Source organism: Hordeum vulgare, chromosome 2H (assembly GCF_904849725.1).
Source record: "Hordeum vulgare subsp. vulgare chromosome 2H, MorexV3_pseudomolecules_assembly, whole genome shotgun sequence".
In the NCBI taxonomy this organism is placed as follows: Eukaryota; Viridiplantae; Streptophyta; class Magnoliopsida; order Poales; family Poaceae; genus Hordeum; species Hordeum vulgare.
In genome coordinates this window covers 43,778,714-43,799,635 of record NC_058519.1, presented here as the reverse complement: position 1 = coordinate 43,799,635, position 20,922 = coordinate 43,778,714, and the positions used below count along the sequence as shown (strand labels likewise).

Here is a 20,922-nt window from a genome sequence, read left to right as displayed (position 1 = left end):
GACACATATAGATAGGTAACAACAAACTAGAGCATGTAGAACAAATAAAGGCACACATAATATAGTTTTAATCACGCATTAGAACATGTTCAACATAGCAGGATAAGTTCTAAACCAAACCACACCATATAATATAGCCTTAAACAAAACCCGACAACATGACATTCTACATAGTCACAACAAAGGCTTCGTCATACTTCTTTCACTTGGTGACCACCTTCACGACGTTGTTGTTGAAAACGATCGCCTTCAGGGTGTCGGGATTCAGCAACATGAAGGTCGACATGTACATGATCATGATGCAAACGAGGCCCTACCTTGATCAAGAGTGGACCTATTATCGACCACTCGGACCGCGACCCTCCATGCGTAGCCGGTGTTGATCTTCACCCTGAACTTCGAAGGGACGACGGGAAAGTGTTTCGTGAAGTCTAGAGGCAATTGCAGGAAAGTGGGTTCGCCCTGGCTCCTAGTACTAGTGCTCGTAGTTCCTCCTCTTGCTATTGGGGGACTCCCACACCACCATGTCGTCCTCCAACGACGGCACGACCTCCTGGCCCTCGTCCAATGGCGGCACGACCTCCTTGCCATTATCCAATGACGACACAACCTCTGTGTCGATCCGCTGTAAGAACAACACGAAGTCCAAAGATCAGCATCCCTTCCTATCAACTTATCGCTCATATATTTACCCACCCTACTTACCCACCATCGCGGTCAAATGCTCTCTTCCACCTCTCTGTTTCACCACCTCTCCATCGCCATGAACCCCATCCCAACCCCTTCCCCTGGCCATTGGATGGAGGGCTTCTTCCTTGGTTGCTCGCTTGGTGACTACACCAAGTTCGAGAATACCATGGAAGTGTGCTCGAAATTCAGCAACATCGAAGACATGCACAAGGAGGCACACGATGTGGTAAAGAAGGCTATGGCGGAGGAGTTGAAGATACTAGTTCCTGACCCATCATGGGGTGCTATGTCAGTGGACTTTGGCGATGCTCGACAGAGGGCAAGATAGGCCAAGTACATGGAGTACATGGCTCCTGAACACCAGCGTCCCGCATCATTCTCGACTAGGACGTTGGTGTCACCGGAGGACGGCTATGATACGATGCAGATGGTGGTCAAGGTGCCGACGGCAGGAGACCGCACAAGACCCATCGTTCTTGACGAAGAGGATGAGGACGAGCTTGTGGCTAGTACGGTGGATGCGATTGACGAAGAAAAGAAGATGACTATGGGGCCTCGCTGCTCGAAGCACTTCCAAGGTCGTCGTGGCTAGGATTAGGTGCTTGTAACCTAGTTTTATCTCAATCCCCACCCCGATGTTATCAAAAAAGGACAGTAGGCGCACTAGAATCCATGGTGAAGAACCGATGGATTCTATGGTTCATCGGTCGTGTTTCCCCTAAACCAATCCCCCACCCCTGATGTGTTCAATCTCCTCCCTAATGCTCCAATCATGTCTGCAAGTCAAATCCACCGCAACAAGAAAACAGTAAATCGAGAGATTGGTAAGGGTGTACCACCATTGGCAATGCGTTTGTCAATCTGATGCTCGCCGCCACCTAGGATTGTCTTGCAGTCGGTCGCTCCCGTGCTCATCGCCGTCGATGTGAGTGGGAAGAGACGAGAGAGAACGGCAAGGGAAGGAAGGGTAATTTATGATGCGTTCTCGGTAAACAATGTGACGTCTTGAGACCGCATCCAGCATGAAACCACCCACGCCCACGTTGATCATAGGCATCGACCGCAACATCATCGAGAGTCTTGGCCGCATCCTGATCAGCCTGGGAAGCATCAGGAGCCAGAACAGGCGGCTCCAGCAGGGTAGGAGCCACGGGAGCAACAGGGCATGGCGGACAGGAGAGCTCACCAGAGAGAACGCCCCACAGCACAAGACTGCGCATGTGGATACGTATGAAGCCCACAAACTCAACGTAGTTGGTACCATCGAAGATCATCGAGCACCAATGAACAACGACATAGCTTGAAGAAGACATGCTAATCTCTCTCCCTCTCTCCCTCCCTCTTTTTTTGCACAAAGGCAACCCGATCTGGATCAGCCCCGAGCACACCAGCGGCCAACCAAGGCGGCAGCCGGCGACCCACGAGGCACGCACCAGCGGTCAGGCTTAGCAGGGAGCATGCCGGACAACACCGGCGGCCGGGCTAGCACGCAACAGCCGCAGGCCGAAATGGCAGCTGCAAAAGCAGCAACCACGGCGTTGGGCGAGGAAGGCAGCGCGAGCCATCGGGCGAGGAGCAGCCGACGGCGGTGGATCCGAGCGGGGTCGGGCGAGGAGCAGCTAGCGGCAGCGGATTCCAAGCGGGGCCGAGCTTGGTGTGGTTGATGACGACAAATCCGGTCGGCGTCGGGCAAGAAGGGGGCGGCAACAAAAACCACGGCAATCGGAGGAGGAGAGGACGGTCGGAGTGGTTAGGGGTGGTGGCGGGACGGCCGGAGCAGCTAGCCGGCGGCTGTTACAGTGGAGGGGGGAGCACGGAGCTGCAGCGTGTGGAAGAAGAACCTAAGCATCCGATATCATGTTAGGAATGAACAACTAACTTCACAAGTGGTCAAGGGTCAGTATATATACATGTAGTAAAGGCAAAAAAAACCTTATACAATAAGGATATAATGAAAAGGGACTATACACATCTAACAAATATCTGATGGCTTTTATTTTTTACCATTATGTGTGATGGCTCTTGATTGTTGACTGGGTTTGTTACATATGCAAAAGGTCGAGGCGAATTGTTCAAAAATGCCGATTTTATTCCAAGAAAAGCTCTGAGCTGCTTGGGAACTGATGATACATTTCTTTTGAACTGGGCATGGATAGAGTCAGACACATGTATCAGTTATATATTCATAAAGAGCAGGCCACTCATTTGTCAGTCTGAACAATTGCCAGAGTGAGCAGAGGACTGAAACCCAATCAGGAACAAAGATCAGGTGACATGCACGTTTGCATGTCACCGTGTGTCTTACGGCTTAAATTTAGATTTTAACATTATGAAAAAAAATTAAAAAAATCATGCATGTTCACAACGCATATTAAGATAACCCTTAAAAAATTCAGATCAAAATTTGAAATATACATCGAGAAATAAAAAAGAAAATTCTGTCATGAATAGTTCACGAATGGTTCTCTGTAGACTATTCACATCTGAGTTTCTCTTTTTTGTTTCTCGATGTATGTTTCGAATTTTGATCTGAATTTTTTAAGGGTTATCTTAATATGTGTTGTGAACATGCATGATTTTTTTTAGTTTTTTCATAATGTTAAAATTTAAATTTAAGCCGCAAGGCACACGGTGACATGCAAACATGCATGTCACCATCTCTGTCCGAGCTAGTATCTCACATAATCTTGATTTTGATGTAACTGTGTTTTTTTCTTGCAGTTCCTTGCATGGCGCCGGTGAACTAAATAACCGACAAGTGTTCCAGTTCTTTCGTTGTTGAGGAAACTATTGAGAGTGATATGGTGGTCTTTGTCTTAGAACCCGAGAACCAACTTCATGAACCAGTTCAAAAGGATAAGATAAACCAGACTTGCTACTCGGAGCAGCATATCCCCGTTCTAAAAATATCTCTAGCAGACCCCACAAAACGGTCGTTCATAAAAAATCCGACGACCATATGGGTTTGGACTCATTTTTCTATCAGAGCAGACACTGCAAACGCGGCCCGATCTGGAAATGTTTTGTGGTGGCCCATAAACGCGACTCCTCGACCGGTATAACTACGGGTTCGACCGCTGGATGCGGGTCCAAACCCTATCCCTCCGCCGCCGCGAAAAACCCCCCACCTCACCGCCGTCGCCTCCATTACACCGTGGAGCCGCTCCAATCCACTGCCGCGCATGGCCAGCTCCGGTAGCCGTAGGAACGACGACCCCGAGAGGGCTTGTCGCGTCAGATCCGACGGCGCCCGTAAGCGCGCCGCCCGCCGATACACGCGCTGGGACCTTACGCCGCCGCCGTCGCTCCTCCGTCGCGAGACAGAGGAGTACGACCGCGCGCGGGGCCGCCTCTTCTCCGGCAGTAGCTCAATGGAGGCGTCGAGCTCCCGCTCGTCCTCCTCCGTCCCACCGGTGAAGAGGGGAGCTCGAAGAGCTCCCGCCGGTGAAGATGGAGCCGGAGGCCGAGGCGGTGCCGGAGCGACGTGTCGGGGCCGTCGTCAGACCGGAGGACTTCCTCCCTGCGACGGAGGCGGATAGCCTCCTACTCGTGCTGCTGGCGGAGTGCACGAGAGGCGGAAGAGGACCAGCAGCACCGCCAGAGGAAGGAGGAGATCGACATCGTGCTCTACGAGCAGGGTGTCGCGTCGGCCATCGCCTTCGGCCACAAGGTGGAGGAGTGGCGCCGCGAAGCTACTGCGCAGAAGCGCATCTACGTCGAGCTCTCCTCCGACGAGGACAACGACTGAACGTAGGCTATCTACTACCGCACGAGCTCGACTCCGGTGAGCTCCATTTTGCGTAGTGCAGTAGTATAGGTTGTAGCTCTGATGAGCTCCGATGAGCTCCAGTAGGTGATGCCCCCTGTAATGTTGTATGATCATGAATGTAGTGTTGTATGATCATGACTGTGTTTCTGAACATGCCCACGAATGTTTATTTTTTAAATTATGCAGTTTCATTATGCGTGTTCTGTTCTGCAACGTAATTTTTCGTCCCGCAAAACCCCACTTCGTCGAACTGCAAAACGCATTTGCAGGTCGTGATTATTGAAGGTCTGCTAAAGTTGCTCTAAACCAGCACAACAATAAAGCATTCCGTAAAATGCGTTTCATACACGGCACAGAGAAGCAACGAGCGATGCCCTGCCCTTTCTTTCCTCCAATTAATCAAGGGAACTTTTAAAATTCTGAATAGCAAAACGAACGTTTCTTACACGGCGTTCGAATGTCTGTATTTGGACCCTGTATTGGATTTGATATATTCCAAAAATACAAATTCGGGTGTTTGGCTGGGTATAAAACGGAATCAAACGGACTGAATTGGAACAAATACAGCCACTGAATCTTTCAAGGAGTTAGGACATGTGCGTGACGCGACCTTCGCCTCCCTCCCTCCCATCCATCCTTTCCTCCATGATTCGTGGATCCAGAGCACCATGGCCCCGGCGGTGCTTCAGGCTGAGTTGAAGTTGCCGCGGCCGGCAGGTAACACGTGCGTCAGAGATCGCCGTCGGCTCCAACACCATCATCTCCTGCAAGGTTGTCTGTGTTGCGACACCACGAGGGCTCCCAGGACAACGGCGGCCGCCGGTATTTATCAGATGCTGCCATGCCGGCGGCGATGCTGCATACCACCAGCCTCGTCGTCCGTGCGCACCGCTGCAAGCCACCTCACTGGTGCTTTCGATCCCGCCGTCGGTTGCAGCACCACCATCTGCTGCGAGGTCGCCGGTGCTGGGACACCATGGATGCTGTGAGGGTCATGGTGGCACGTACTAGCAAATGTTGCGAGGAGATGCTGTCATGCCGCGGAACACCTGGCCCCGTTGCCCGTAGATGCCGCCATGCCGCCTGTGTTGCTTCGAGGCGACGGTATGTCGTCCGTGCAGGAGCTGCCTCACTAGTGCTTCAGAACTGACGTTGCGACAACACTGTCTGCTACAAGCTCGTTGGCCGACGAGCAGGGGGGGCATCTCGACATCCACGCTCCAACCGCAGCGTATTCTGCAAGTCCGGTCGCGAACAAGTAGGAGTGCGATGCTGCGATGTGGCCGCTTTATAGCAGCATGTGGTTGCGGTGATGGTGCGGGCTGCCGTGGCGGCAATGCTGCGAAGGTCACCGGTGCTGCGACGAACGCTGGTCGTACATCGCCGACGATGCAATGGAGGTTGGCCGCGCATCGGCGATGCTGTGACAGAGGGAGTTTTGAAGAGGAGCTTCTGTTTTCTCATTGATTTAATCCTCCAGCGGCACCCAGGTAAATCCCGTCGCCGGCCGTGCCACTCCCGTACTCCGGCACAGAAGTCCGCCCCACGTACTCCAGTACTCCGGCACAGAAGTCCGCCCCACGTACTCCAGTACTCCGGCACAGAAGTCCGCCCCACCGGTACTCCTCCACCTGGCCCTTCTCTGCCCGTGGCCACCATGGCCTTGCCCGAGATATCCTCCGCCACTCCTGCTCCCCTTCCCGGACTCCTGCTCCCTTCCATGCTCGCTGGACCTCCTCTGCTCCATAGTTGCTAGATCAAAGTCGCCCCCTCTTCTTCCCCTGCCTCTACTCCTCTTTTTGTTATTGTCCAATAGTTCTGGATCTCTTCGTAGATAACATCACATGACTATGTCCAGGAACGTCATGCCAAACAGATACGCACTGTAACTAAAACTGAACCACCACACAATCAAATCCATCTTACATTTTCAGAATTATGAACGATAATGTTACTATTTCCAAATGTCTTCCTCCAAGTCAACAAACACAGATAATCCAAGTAAATTCTCACCATTAAGAAAGTACATAAATCTCAATAATCCATCCAAATAAGTTTTACAGGAAATGTCACAAAGGAACCTAGAATATAATAACCGAACATATGGATAGTATTACTAGAACAGCGGATGCAGATGTTGGCGAAGAAAAATATGAAGAATTTGAAGAACATGCCTCCGCCTCTCACCACCCCTAACCACACATCAGTTTTACTCGGATTTGGCCTGAAAATGCAATTGGATACTTAGTATAAGAGCAAGCAACAAACACTTCCCAATCGACAATAAGTCAACAAGTATAAGGGTTATATTACATCAGGAGAGCGGGAACGCGATGGGCTCCTGCTTGGGTCCCTCTTGGGGCTTGCTGCTTCACCATTGACAACGGGCTGAGCAAAAACAACTAAGGTAAGTTTCATAAACAGGTATTGCAAAAACATGATTGAGAATACTTACAGATGCAGCAACAGGTGATCGGGATTTTGCTGGTGATCTGCAAAAAGTTCCAGAAAACAAGAGAATTCAATATCCAGAATGGAGCTTTAATAGCTTGCTTCCAAGAACCTCCATCCTCCCCAGCATTTCAATCGCCAAATGCAAGTAAAATGAGCTCATAGAAATTAAAAGCAATCAGTTCCTTATGTCAAAAAACATGCAGTACTGAAAGTGTTTTGTGTCAATGTTACGTGAGCATATAAGCTAGAACAGCCCTTCAATTTGAAGCCTGTGAAGGAGAGCCAGTCCTCATGTACTCAAATCTGAGCAAATACCATTGCGGCGTCATAGTCCAAACCATCAATCCTTAATGCTCTACTTCCAGAGTTCCAAACCAATCCGCTATGCCCAAGCTCTGATGTAATCAGTTACAGTCCATTAGGTAAGTAAACAAAAGATGATTTTTAGCTTCCAGTTCAGCTCCTAGTTTATTACCATACCTCAGTCAACCAATGGAGCTGGTGCAAACTGACCAAATCCCCATCCTCAATTTCCTAATACGCAATCCCTAGATCGCCGCACAATCCCTCATCTAAGGAAGAAATGATTCGAGGCTTTAAGAAACACCGGACACTAGCCAGTTCAGTTAGACAAGAAACATGTGGCACTAGTTTCCAAGCAACCAGATAGATAATAAGTATGTCACTAGTCTTCCATTTAAGACTAGGAAAAATCAGTAAGTTTAACTAGAACAACATACATAAACCCAACATGCGAAAGCAAGAGGGTTAGTAGTGTATTGCCAACCTGGCAAAATAGACATCTTGGATGTCAGATGGATTGATGCATCTTTTGTTGCTAAGATTGCATCAATGAGAAATAATATTTAGGATGTTCTAGACTCTTATTTTCAAGTTTCAACCAGAACATGCTTTTGTATAGATGTGCGAACATATCAAGCAACATTTGGTCATATAAATAATTGCAGTAATGTACTTGTTCCATCTTCTTATTTTTCTTGGGGCAGGAGGAGGAGGTAAGCAGGCCATACGAGCTCAGTTACCTTGATGGAGAGCGTCCCTTCGACGGTGACCTTGAATGGGAAGAAACAGATCTTGACCGAGATCTTGACGCTGAACGGCGTGATGTTTTTTTCTTTGGAGACTTGCTGAAACATTCCAAATTTGGTCAGCTTTAAGTTACATCACACAGGACCAACAGAATTAATCAAAGCCTGACCTCGGACTCCTGCTGTAGCTGCCACTTCGGCTTCTGCTACGGCTGCGAGAATAGGAGCGGCTGCTTTTGCCAGCATACTCCTTCACCTTCAGAAAACAATAAGATGGTGTGTTGATTAATTTCAGAACAAGGCAATGCCCAAAACTGAACTACAAATAAGCATCTCAGTGTACCCTTATAGGCGCTCGAGAGAAGGCATTTTTAAATTCAGTATCATCAAGCTTCCTTATCTGCAAAAAGGTTAATTCCAGCAAATTATTTCTCCACCTTTTAAAAAAAAATGCAGCTCGAAAACCACATTGAACAAGATTATAAAGGTGTAACGAAAATCAGCATTCCATGTAATCAAAATTAGCAAGACACCAGAAGTGAAGCCAAAAAGGAGAAGCAGAAAAACTTACAGCATACTTCATATCATCATAGTTTGTATAATCAACAATTCCAATAGTACCTATAGCAAACAATGATGTAGGTCAAAAAAGGTGGCAGCAATATAGCACCGATGACTTCACAGAAAGAACCATTGTTACAGCAGCTTCTTCATTAAACCGGAAAGTGTTGAAAAATATGCAGTCCAATTTAAATGTGCTAACAATGAGTTCTCTTTTGTACTAAGCTCGTTAATGAACATGTTGGGCATATCAAAGGCATAGTGCTATCATGGGCCTCAAACACTAGAATAGCCAGTGTAGTGAATACATTTTAAATCTCTTTAATATGATATGAAGACATCAGTATTATCACCGTTTATTTTACTAAAAATAAGTAATAGCAGAACTACAATAAAATACTATAAATCAGGCAATAAAGCAAGCGAGGAGATTTATCTAATAATGCAACTTCCGACAATGCCATGAATATAATGGAAACGGTGAGAAGAGAACTGCCGCAGGGGCCCAAACTAACTCACCACCACCCTCACGATACACCTCAGAGAAACAAACATCACCAGCCTTTCTCATATGATCCTGATAAAAAAATGAAGCTTCAGAGAGGGAAGGCTGAAAACATGATAATAAGGCAGAAAAGAGCAGAAAAGTTGACAGAAAATATTGTATTATACTATTCCAGCAGACCTTTAGATCTTGCCATGATGCAGAAGAAGGTAGTCCAGTAACCAGAACTGTTAAAAGGAAGGCACACAAGTTCAGTTTATAGACAGAGAATTTGAGCAATCCATATTCGGTTAAAACATATATTTTGCGTACCACGATACTCTGTATGCCTAGAGACACCACCACGGCGTCCTCCACCACCATGGCTGTTAGGAAGGGATGAAGAGTTAGCCCTCCCACCATGTGCAAGTTCAACCTGTGCATAATAAGGATTAGAAATGTGAACTGAGAAGAGCAAGCGACAAGAAACCCATTGAACCTACCCTCAGGCGATTCCCATCAAAGTTGTAGCCATCTCGGCCCTGAATCGCATCCTCGGCATCACGGGGATCTTCAAACTACACACATCAAGTAGTTCTTGGTGACCTCCAACAAATCTAGCAGTAAACGGTCGAGAGAAAAGGCAAATATAAAACATATTCAACAAGTTACCTCAACAAAAGCAAAGCCAGGTGGCCTTGGGGGGACCTTCAAGTCAATTTCCACTATCCGTCCATACTGCAAGAAGTACTTTTAACATCAGACCTTCCCACAAAAGCGAGTGTATATAAAATTTCAATCCAAATTGCAGAAAAAAGTAGGAACTGCATGTTATTTTCTTAATAGTGAATGGCGCAACCATAATGTTATCTGATACCACCTAAAAGATTGAAATTGACTGAAATATAATTACATCAAAACTAACCCATATTCATATGTGCCAGGATACGTTAAATACACAAGAGTCATAAGTGATTCATTACCTTCAATGTAAACAGAAACATATATAATGGTACTGGGATGGGAATACCAACCTTGTAGAACAGATCCTCCACCTCCCGCTCCCTGATATCCCCTGGGAGGTTCCCAACGTAAATGGTCCGGCTCCAGCGCCTACTCATCCTTCCTTGCTTACAGCAACCTCTATCGCCCAGAATAGCACAGTTATTAGTTATTATGCTGACTAGAAAAAAAAACTGACAGGATTATCTGAGTTCAGACACAGCAAACAAAACAGCAAACACAACCACGAACAAATTTACTTTTACACGACGAACAAACACGCCGAGAAATCGCTACCCTACTTCAGGCGAGTAAAAGCACGGACAAAACTCCAGGTTAAGATTTCCCGAAAAAACCAGCCTAAGATTTCCAATCCCCAAGGGGGCGTTCAAGGCGCGAGAGATCCCCCCGCCGCCCTGCTACAACCGGGCCCACAAACCCTAGAACACCGAGGTTTTCCAGAGGAAATCAAAACCGCGAGCGGGCGGAGGCGCGGCCGCAGATCCGCGCGCCCGCACCAAACCCTAGGCGAACAGAGCACGCCCCCGGGCAAAAAGTAAAAAACCGCCGACGAACTCAGCAGACGAGCATAGCAATCGGCGTGGGGAGGCGACGGAGGGGCGGGGGGCCGTACCGGAGGAGGGGGGCGGGTTCGCGGCGCGCGCGGCGTCGTCGCCGGCCGGGGGACGAAGGGGAACAGGAGAAGATAGGGTTTACGGGCGGACGGCTTGACCTCCCGAGCTATAGAACAGGCAGCGTGCGGGTTTGGTCGGTCCGCGCCTCTATGCATATGGGCCCCGCTGATGTGGGTCCGGCGTAGGGCGTAACGGGCGCGGGCCGGAGCCTGGTCCAACTCGGAGTTTGTCTCCTCCTCGCGATTGGGCCTAACGGGCTACTGGCTACCAGAATCTCACGTGGACTTCAAAATATTTCAGAAAAAACGTGGACGAAAAAAAAATGAACAAAAGTAAACCAAAGTGTCATCCTCACTTCACCAAAATTTGCCGTAAAAAAGTTCGAAGTTGTCACGTGTTCATGCCACACATGTAACACTTGGTAAAAAAATGAGAATCTCATATTCTCTTCCAAGCTTTCAAGTGGGCTTTTGTTAGACTTTTTTAGAGCAAAACTCTACCGAATCCGCAAAAACACGTCATCTAAAGACAGTATATGGTTCCCTCCTAAAATGAATTTTGTGTATGATTTGTATATCAACGGAATAGATCACGTATAAATCAATTGAATTTACAACAAAATTCCTGTAAAATAGCACAAAGTACCCTCACACATCTATACCTACTAATAAAGAGATTACCATTTCTTACTTTTGAATTTTCGTTCCTCCGTCCGTACAATATCCGTATGTGATTTATATATAGTTGCGCTCTTATATGGCCTCGCCCTGGATCCCGTATAAATCAATTGATTTTACAACAAAATCCTTATAAAATACCACCAAGTACCCTCATATATCTATATCTTTCTCTAATAATAAAGCAGTCACTGCTTCTGTCGTCCGTCGTGGCATTTTACAGAAAGTCCCATGTAGTTTCTCAAAATAAACTCGTAGCCCTCCATGCACAACTATGTTTATTCTGATGTCATGGTTTTTACTGGTTATGAAAAACACCGCTACGCTAGGTCAAAGGAAGACATATCATTCATCAATCTAGCTCGCACATGGTCCATTAATGCAGTTTACTCAGCCAAAAAATATTTTGTTGTGGTTAAGAAAATGTTCGTGAATTGAGTTCACGATTTCAAATATGTCCATGATTTTTAAAAATTGTTCATGATTTCATGAAAATGAAAGTGATAGTGTATCTCGATGATGTAGTAAAATATAGTCATTATCATTAGAAAATAGGATTTCGTTTCTTCCGTTGCAACGCACGGACCGTTCTGCTAGTCTACTAACAAAGAGATTATCGTTTTTTTGTTCGTTCATTTGTTTGTACAATATTCGTACATGATTTATAAACATAAATATGGTTGCTCTCCTACCTGCCTCGGCCCCCGATCTCGCGGATTACCAACGAAAACGGGCCACCTAATTGACTACTACATGGCCTCCGCTCGTCTAAAAAAATCAACCAAGTAAAAAGAAGTTGTTGCCAGGAATTGGAGTCAAATGCACGTACAGTCCTAGAAGTTGGTGGCCATGTCCACAACCGCTCTGAAACTTACAAACAGCCTTAATACAGTCCTGGAAGTTAGAAATACGGTGACAATACGGTCCTTTAAGTTGGGAAACTGGTCCTGGCATACATATGTCCATACAAATCCCGTACGCCGGCACCGCCACGTCAGCACAGAAATAAAAACGTTCCGCATCGCTGGGATTGTTCTTAAGAAATGTTCACAGATTCAAAACATTATTCATGAATTCAAAGAAATTCTTCAAAAATTGAAAAATTCTTCAAAAATTAGAAAAAAGTTCAAAAAATGCAAATCTGTTTGCGTATTTGAAAAAAAATTCAGGACTCAAAAGATGTTTAGATTTTAAGAAATGTTCACAGATTCAAAACATTATTCATGAATTCAAAGAAATGTTCGTGATTTCAAAAACTCTTGGTGATATCAAAAAATGTTCACAACTTCAAAAACAAATCATGAAAACAAAAAATATTCACCAACAAATTTTGAAAAATAAACATTTCCGAAAATTATGAACATCTTCAGTGGACCAGGGCATGGCGTGGCTGCTCTGGCGGCCGCGGCGCCTGATCTAGTCGCTATCCTCCGGCACTGATCGATGTGCTTCTCTCCTGCACGTTCCTCGCGATGCCGACGTGGCTTGCCGGGACCTTGGCCCGTGGCCGCGGGTAAAGCTGGTGGAGGAAATCAAGATTGGGGGTAACCACTTGGTCGGCCCCGGCCGGCCGCACCGATGACGACGCTCAAGGGCGCCACTTTTCTTTTGGAAGAAGTCGGTTTTCGTTTGCTCCTCCACTCCCCCCCCTCCCCTAGTCGGCCCCGTCCGGTCGCACCGACGATGACGTTCAAGGGTGTCACTTTTCTTCTTGGAGAAGTCGGTCTTTGTCTGCTCCTCCACTCCCCCCCCCCCCAGTCGGCCTGATCGGTGTGCTTCTCTCCTGGGGGTTCCTTGCAATGCCGGTGTGGCTTGTCGGGACCCTTTGGTTGTTTTTTTCTTTTTCTTTTGAAGGCGTGAACAATCTTGGAAATCACGATTGTTTTTTTATTTCAAGAAATAAATTAATTTTAGAAATAATGTTTGAAATTGTAAACATTTGTTTTGCATTCGTGAACAATGTTTGGAATCCATGAACAACTTTTGAATTCCTGAACATTTTTTCAAATACACGAATATATTTTCAGATTTTGAACTTCTTTTGAATTCATGAACATTTTTTTGGAAATATAAATACATAGGAGAGAAAGAAATCGCTACGATGTTCGCATCGTTTGCTGCAGACGCAGCGGTAAAAAGTAACTAGCTCTCGGATGTATGGGCCGGCTCATCCAAACAGACATATCGGACGGGCACACCATAAGCCACGCGATTTGTATGTACATATGTAAAAAAAAAATTGGCAACACATATATGTACTCCGGGACCAGTTCTCCAACTTGAAGGACCGTATTGTCACTGTATATCCAACTTCCAGGACCGTATTGAGGCGGTTCGTGAGTTTTAGGATGGTTGTGGACATCGCCACCAACTTGGAGGACCATACATGCATTTTACTCTTTTTATTATCAATGACACAAGTCCTGCAACCCAAATTCATGTTCGAGCCAACCACACGATTCATGTCAACTATCATTTACTCCATAACGAAGCATCTGCTAGGTGGCGGCCATCGGTGTGCACAATCCCTTGTCTTCCTAATAGTACTTTAGTAGACCCCGTATAATGCCAGGGCTTGCAAAATAATCATCAAAATACGGATCGGGGCAGAAAATATTTCGAGACGAGACCCCGTAAACGCGTCCGACTCGTAAAAAAAATTACGGGGCGCGACAAAAGTTTGCCCTCAACCTTCAAACTCATGGGGTGGAAGGTCGACCCGAGCTTACCCCTTATTCGCAACGTGATTTGGCGCGAGGGAAATTTCCGCACGGTCATTCACCGCTCCCCCCTCCTCGACAGCCCCTGCCCCGCCATCGTGCGCTCCGGACCATCTTCCCCGTCATTCTTTGCCGCCATAGAAGCCTCCCAGCCAACAGATCTCATCAACGTGGAGGTTGCGCATGCCAATCCCGTCTGGCGGATCTCATCGTCGGCCATGTCGCCCCTACCATCGCCCAAGGCACCAACGCGCCTGCCTGCCTGCAAGCGGCAAGGCAACATTGTCATGCAGGGCGGCATTCTGGTTGGCCCATCAGAAAGGAACGCGCGGCGGGCACCGCCGCTGCTGCGCGATCTGCCCGGCCGCCAGCAGGGAAGATGCGCAAGGTTTTGGGCATGAAGTGGAAGAAGGTTATTACGAAAAATCCTTCGTGCACTCCCTCTGCCCCGATGAAAAAGCAAAATATGGTGCCTTTCTACGGCGTTGCTTCCACCGCAGGCGAGGTGTTCGATGAAAGGGCCAGAAGGTATGCATCTTCCCTCCCTTATTCTTGCTTTGATTTTTCGCCATCGTGGTAGCTCGTGATGTGGTGTCACTCAATGTAGTGATGGTTCGAACAATGTCGTTGTCGAGTTCATGAACTTGTTGGACACCAATGCCATAGACATCGATCAAGCCCCGATCGCCAGTTTCGATTACAATGAATTGGAGGGTGGCGTGGATGACCACGGTGGTTAAGATGAAGTGGAGGAGGTACATGAGCGGACATATCAGCAATCACAAGCAAAAAAAGCGGGAGATCGAAGAACTACACGATCTTGGAAGATCAAATCTTGATCAAGGCTTGGAGTACGGTGTCTATGGATGCTTGCACGGGTGTTTTCAAAACCGTCAAGACGTATTGGCAAAGAACTAAAGTTCAATACTTCTAATTCATGGCCAAGTATCCCAATAGAACAGCACAAACCTTTTGTTCACTCCAAGGTCGTTGGGACGTGATCAAGCCGACTTGTAGTCGTTGGGCACCTTGCTTGGAACAAGTTCGCAATGCTCCTTCAAGTGGAACCGTGGAATCTGACTATGTGAGTTCGTTTTCACGTCCCAAGTTGCGCACATCATTTGCATCGTGTAAAATGGTTCCATCATTTGACTTTGTTTTAATTGTGTAGGAAAAAATTGCCCAACACCGATACAAAGACATGGAAGCTTCCGAAGGCAAAATTTTAAACTAGAACATTGTTGGGAAATCCTCAAAGACTGCGACAAGTGGAAGTTGATTGACAGAGAATCCCCACCGAAGAGAGGTTCACTTACAAATATGGATGAAGATGAAGATGATGATAGCCCAAGAAACTTGAACAAGCCCGATGGTGACAAGAAGACAAAGGAGAGGATCAAAAGGGGACACAAAGCATCGACCTTGCGGGACAAGATAGATGCCATGGTGCAATCAAATGAAGTGTTGCTAGCGAAGTCTTTGGAGGCAAAGATAGAGTTGCCGAGAAGAAGGCACGAGAGAAGCAAGAGAGGTGGAAATTGCTTAAGGACGATGAGGAGAAAAGAGCACGTGCCGTTGAGAACAAAACCATGGCCAACTTTCCTGCCGAACATAATAGGATCATGACTTTGAACTACAATTACATGGACGACATCAGCAAAGAATGACATTATATGACGAGAGAAATCTTGAAGAGGAGGATGCTTGCGTGTAACAATGGCGGCGATGTTTTCTTATCGGGGATCGAAACCAATATCTCCCATGATTACGGTGCCGGAGTAGGAACATGTGCCAGCCATGGATTCGGGGGCGGCGATGCGTTTATCTTTTAAACTATGCTTTCATTTCACGCTTGAACTATGATTTCGTTTGTTTTTTAAACACATTTGTCGGAATCGCTGTCAAATTCGCTTATTGGGAGGTTTTCCGGTTTGCGAATCGACGCGGCGACGCCCGAGCAGACCCCGCATTGTCGACCCGTAAAAAAACATCTTCTGCAAATATCCTTTTTACGGGTCCGTTTTGCGGGGTCCGACTATGTCCACACCAGCGCCGGCCTGCAAAACCTTTTTCCGCAAAATGTAAACAATTTTTGCGGGTCGGCTTTATACGAGTATGCTAGAGATGCTCCAATGTGCTATTTTTTCATCTGTTGCATATTTGCTAGTAATAAAAAATTAAATCCTTCAAAACTAGATCCCATGTCGATATGTTCCGTCAACTATTTTTTTTTCATTCATACTTGCCACATTTTTTTGACCAACTTCCATATTATTAACCACTTACTTACCTAAAAAAACAACTTGATTGACACTTTTTAATGTCGTTTCATATAAAGCCTTGTAGCAGTTTTTATTATACATAATATAAAAGCATGCCATGGATTGTGTTTGTCAATTTAAATATGACAACTTGTCATGTTTATATACAACTTTGCCAGAAACTATTTTGTGTGCTTGTTAGTTTAACTATGCCGAGTTGTCATATTTACAAATGATGATCAAAAAAGATTTCTTGTGGTCATCGATTTTAAATATGTTGAGTTGTCATATGTTTACACGTAATTGCCTAAGAAAAGTTGTTTGCGCTTGTCATTTCGATTATGTTGAGATGTCATATTTATATCCAATTTTCAAAAATTTGGCGATTAAGTTATTTTTTATCACGCAAGTAAATACTTACTAATATGACAAGTAAGTGCAACAAATATGGTAAGTACGAGCAAAAAAAAGTTGTCAAAACATGTTGATATGGGATCTAGTTTTGAAGATTTAGTCAAAACAAAGTCAACAACGAAAACGGATCATCGGTCGAATTAACGGTTTAAGAGATAAAAGTTTTTGAATTTCGGTCATTTAGAACGAATCTGATGAAACCATTGAATGCATGCATGATGAAGAAAGCAGATGCGTTGTGCAAGCCGTCGCACGGGATGCCCACGGTGCGGCACTTTTGAATAGAATTTTCCTTTAATCTTTCCAATTCATATATCTCTTTGAAGTTTATATGCGACATTCATTGAGCAAGACTTGATCTCCTACGACCAATGCTTGATAACCTGTGTGTCTCAGGCTAAAGATACACAATCTTCCCCAGTAGGATCCATGTCGAGAGGAGAACGCACCCACCCGTCAATTCGTCACAAGTCCCGCAACCGACATTCATGGTCGAGCCAAGCACATGATTCATGTCAATTATCATTTGTTCCCGTGCTAAATGGCTGCTATCGGTGTGCACAGTCCCTCGCTGTCCTAATGTGCTATTTTTTTATCCTTTACAACGCACGAATATGTTTACTAGTAATAAAAAAAATTAAATCATTTATGTATGAATTAATGCTATGCCGCTTGCTTGCATTGCATAGGAGAAGACCTTTCTAATATGCGTATGCGTCCCTAACTTTCTTGAATTCATTATCTTTTTTTCAAATTTGCTATTTTTTTCTAATTTGTGAACATTTCAAAATTCATGTACATTGTTTCAAAATTCATAAACATTCTTTTGCGCTAATATGTCGTGTTTTTTCATTTGAGAATACACAAAGGTTGTGTATCATTCCATTAATAGATAGAAGAAGATAAAACGAGTATATGAGGTGGTACAACACATGATATGAATGCAAAGGGCATGAACATGGTGCCCGAAGTGAAGAGGCAAGATATGCTCGATCCAATAAGAAGAACACAAGTAAACTCTTCGATTAGAGAAGCTATCTGACCAACAACAACCAAACGACCAAACATCTCCAATCTAACACCGAGTACGCCGCGAGCAAATCAAGACAACGTCTCCATGAAGGGAAACAACACCGGGGCGCAGTTGCCATCCGGTCTGTTCCAGACCAAGGGTTTCCCCTGATGCTTGAAGAGGGGCACGAATAATGGCCGTGACAGCGCCTACAGGAAGGGCACGACACCCGTGGGTGTCGCCGCTGCCAGCATAAGATGACGGGATTTCGCCTGGCCAAATTTCGAGCAATCCCAAACCATCGGAGCATAGTTCAGAGACAAGGCAGTCGGTCATAGGTCAGATCAGCATCTGCAAGAAGGGGAACTCCACCCGACGCTGAAGGAGGCGGCGAGCACCGCCGGACGGGCAAGCTCCGGAGGAGGACGAGGTTGCGCGGCTGGCGGAATGAGGCGGCGGTGACGTGATGGTGGTCGGAGCCCCGAACAAGCCCAGATCCGAAAGGGAACGCAGATCCAGGCCAATGGGGCCGGAGCGGTAGGGACACCGTCGTGCCCAACGAGACGGAAGGGGGCACAACTCTAGAAGCAAGCCGAAGCCGAAGATGTGCTGAGATGGATGGCCAATCAAGGTACCAACAGGGCGATGGTGGTGCGGAGAAAGCGATCTCGGGCTCGCCGAATCCAAGGCCATGCTGTTAGCCCAAGAGCGCAGGAGGAGGGCGCAGGTTCGTGGCTGTCGGGCGAAGCCTCCCCTACCGGGGGGAAAGGAGGGGGATTCGCGTTCAACCAAGACTCCCGGGCGACGCGCTGCAAAAATACCGCCATGCACATCCAGCCGCCTTCCGAAGAGGCCGGCTCAGAGCATCTCCAACAGGCGCGCTTCGCGCCGCGCCTAAAAAACGAGTTTGCCGCGCGCTGGTCGCCTGGTTTGGCGCGTCGCGCAGCGCTGGCTCCAGCAGTAGCTATAAAATGCAGCGCGCGCGCTCCGCTCCAGCAGCGCGCAAAAATGCAGCGCGTGCGCCGCTGCAGCAGCGCCCAAAATGCAATGAAATATTCATCAAAATGCAATAACATGTGAAATTTAACACAAACAAGTAGATGAATAAAAGTCATGCCCACAAATTCATCCAACCAAGTTCAAAATGCAAACCAAGTTCAAAATACAAGTTCATCCAACAAAGTTGAAGACATATAACACATCAATCATCTTCCTCGTCGTCTTCCTCTTCTTCCGAAGACGATTCTTCCGCCTTTGAAGATGAATCTTCCTCCCTAACCTCATCACGCACCGCATCACGTGTAGCTCCGACGGTCTTGGCAAGATCTTCAACGTCATTTTCATGGGTATGTGTGTGAGGCATTCCACCTATGGCCGGAGGTGCACCCATGCCGCCCATGAGAGAAGCAAAACTCATGCCACCCATGCCTCCCATAGCGTTGGAGGGTGCTCCAAAGCCACCCATGGCACCGAAGCCACCGCCACCCATGCCGCCAAGGGCACCGCCACCCATGCCTCCCATGGCGCCGAGGCCCATGCCTCCCATGGCGCCGAGCCCACCGCCACCCATGCCGCCAAGGCCACCGCCACCCATGCCGCCAAGGCCACCGCCACCCATTGTGCGGATCATGGCTCTTTTTTGAATCAACACTTCTTCACGGGCAAGGTTGACATATTCCTTTTGCGCATCATTGAACAAAGATGTGTCCAAGAAGAACAAGTGCTTTTCCCATTCCAACAACTTAGCTCGCTCCTCCATGCCCACCTTCCTCTCCTCCAATGCCACTTTCCTCTCCTCGGCGGCCACCCTCCTCTCCTCGGCCGCCAACCTCCTCTCCTCGGCCGCGGCATCTTGGTTCCTTGCCATTTTCCTCACCTTGTTGGCTTCTTTTTCTTGCCTTCACAATAGCTTCCATAGCATTTGTGAGCTCATCATCTCCTTTCCTCTTCTTCTTTTCGGTTTTGTCTTTCTTGCACCCATCCGGTCGTTTTGGTTTCAAGTATGAAACCAAGTTGGGTGTGGGGCTTCTCTTGCCGTCATCAGTTGATGCATCCTACTCCTCCTCATCATCATTCAACTCAATTGTGCGCTTGCGTTTGTTGCTCAAATGCAAATCATCCAAATCTTCACGCTTCTTCCATTTCTCATCATCCTTCAACACTTCGTAGCAATGAGGCAAGGTAAAGATTTTTCCTTTCTTGATCTTCCCCTTCTTCGTTGTCCTCGTCTCTTCTTTGAACAAGTTTTGGGCAATGTTGTACTACAAGAAAAACAAAACAAGTTAGCACTACGGACACCAAAAACAAGTATGATGAACATGTATGAGATGCCACTTACTCTATCATCCTCATTTGTGCCACTTGGGTTAAGCTTGTCAACTGCCTTTTGTGCGGCCGCCCACTTTTGACAATCCGAGTTGATTGTCGACCAACGGGACCGAAGTGATCTCTTGGAGCGGTCAATTCCACTCACGTTCTGAGCATCAAAGTGTTCTTTCATTCGCCCCCAATAAGCATCTCTACTTTGATCACCTCCAACGGATGGATCCCTCGACACTTGCAACCAAGTATTGCATAGTAATTTGTCATCGTTGGTGGTGTAATTGCCCGCTCTTCCTTTCGGCGCCTCGATAATGCCCTCACCCTCCTCGTCCACCTCAAACTCATGGTCGTCCAAATGGATGTCATTGGTTTGAGACCAATGCGAATTGTTGGACCCAACACCCATAGTTGACATGTATGCATCATCGTTGAGACTAAAAAGTTTTGTGACAATGCAAATAAGCTATCTATATGATGATGCATTGAAAAAATAACAAGAAAATAAAAGTTGGAATTTTTTTCACCTTGGGGGCATTTCATCGAACACGTGGTGCGCGTCCGCCGCCGGCTCAACGAGTGAGCTCGCCGGCGCTTCGGTAGACGCCGCGCCCGGCCGGCGCACTGCAACCTTCTTCTTCGGCTTCGAGCTGCCGGAGTCGTCCGTCGTCTTCTTCTTCGCGGATTTTTTCCTTTCTTCCGCTCCAACGGTGCGACGGCGGCACGGGACGGCGCCGGCGCGACGCCACCCATCGGCGTGGTCATCCGCGGCGGCAAGAAGAGGCTGCACGCGAGGCCGACGGTCGGCGGAGCTCCGGCGGCGGCGGCGGCGGGGGGGGGGGGGGGTCGCAGCTGTACAGCGGGGTCAGCGGGGC

The 20,922-nt window shown here is 47.2% G+C and overlaps 1 protein-coding gene across 2 annotated transcripts; it reads right to left on the bottom strand.

Moving 5' to 3' along the window:
* Window positions 1-6,452: 6,452 nt before the first annotated feature.
* LOC123424755 (serine/arginine-rich-splicing factor SR34-like) lies at window positions 6,453-10,748 on the bottom strand. 2 transcript variants are annotated; one of them, XM_045108433.1, is made up of 14 exons: window positions 10,644-10,746; window positions 10,042-10,150; window positions 9,680-9,745; window positions 9,511-9,585; window positions 9,341-9,443; window positions 9,209-9,255; window positions 9,043-9,100; window positions 8,534-8,583; window positions 8,306-8,362; window positions 8,133-8,218; window positions 7,957-8,061; window positions 6,915-6,951; window positions 6,773-6,847; window positions 6,453-6,683 (listed from the first exon to the last, which is right to left on the bottom strand). In XM_045108433.1, the coding sequence occupies exons 2-14, from the start codon at window positions 10,126-10,128 to the stop codon at window positions 6,669-6,671; spliced, it is 861 nt and encodes a 286-aa protein (XP_044964368.1). In that variant the 5' UTR covers window positions 10,129-10,150; window positions 10,644-10,746; the 3' UTR covers window positions 6,453-6,668. The 2 variants fall into 2 exon arrangements, 1 of the variants encoding a protein (XP_044964368.1); XR_006621733.1 differs by lacking the exons at window positions 6,453-6,683; window positions 6,773-6,847; window positions 6,915-6,951 and adding exons at window positions 7,079-7,308; window positions 7,394-7,485 and having other exon boundaries at window positions 10,644-10,748.
* Between the last annotated feature and the right edge of the window lie 10,174 nt (window positions 10,749-20,922).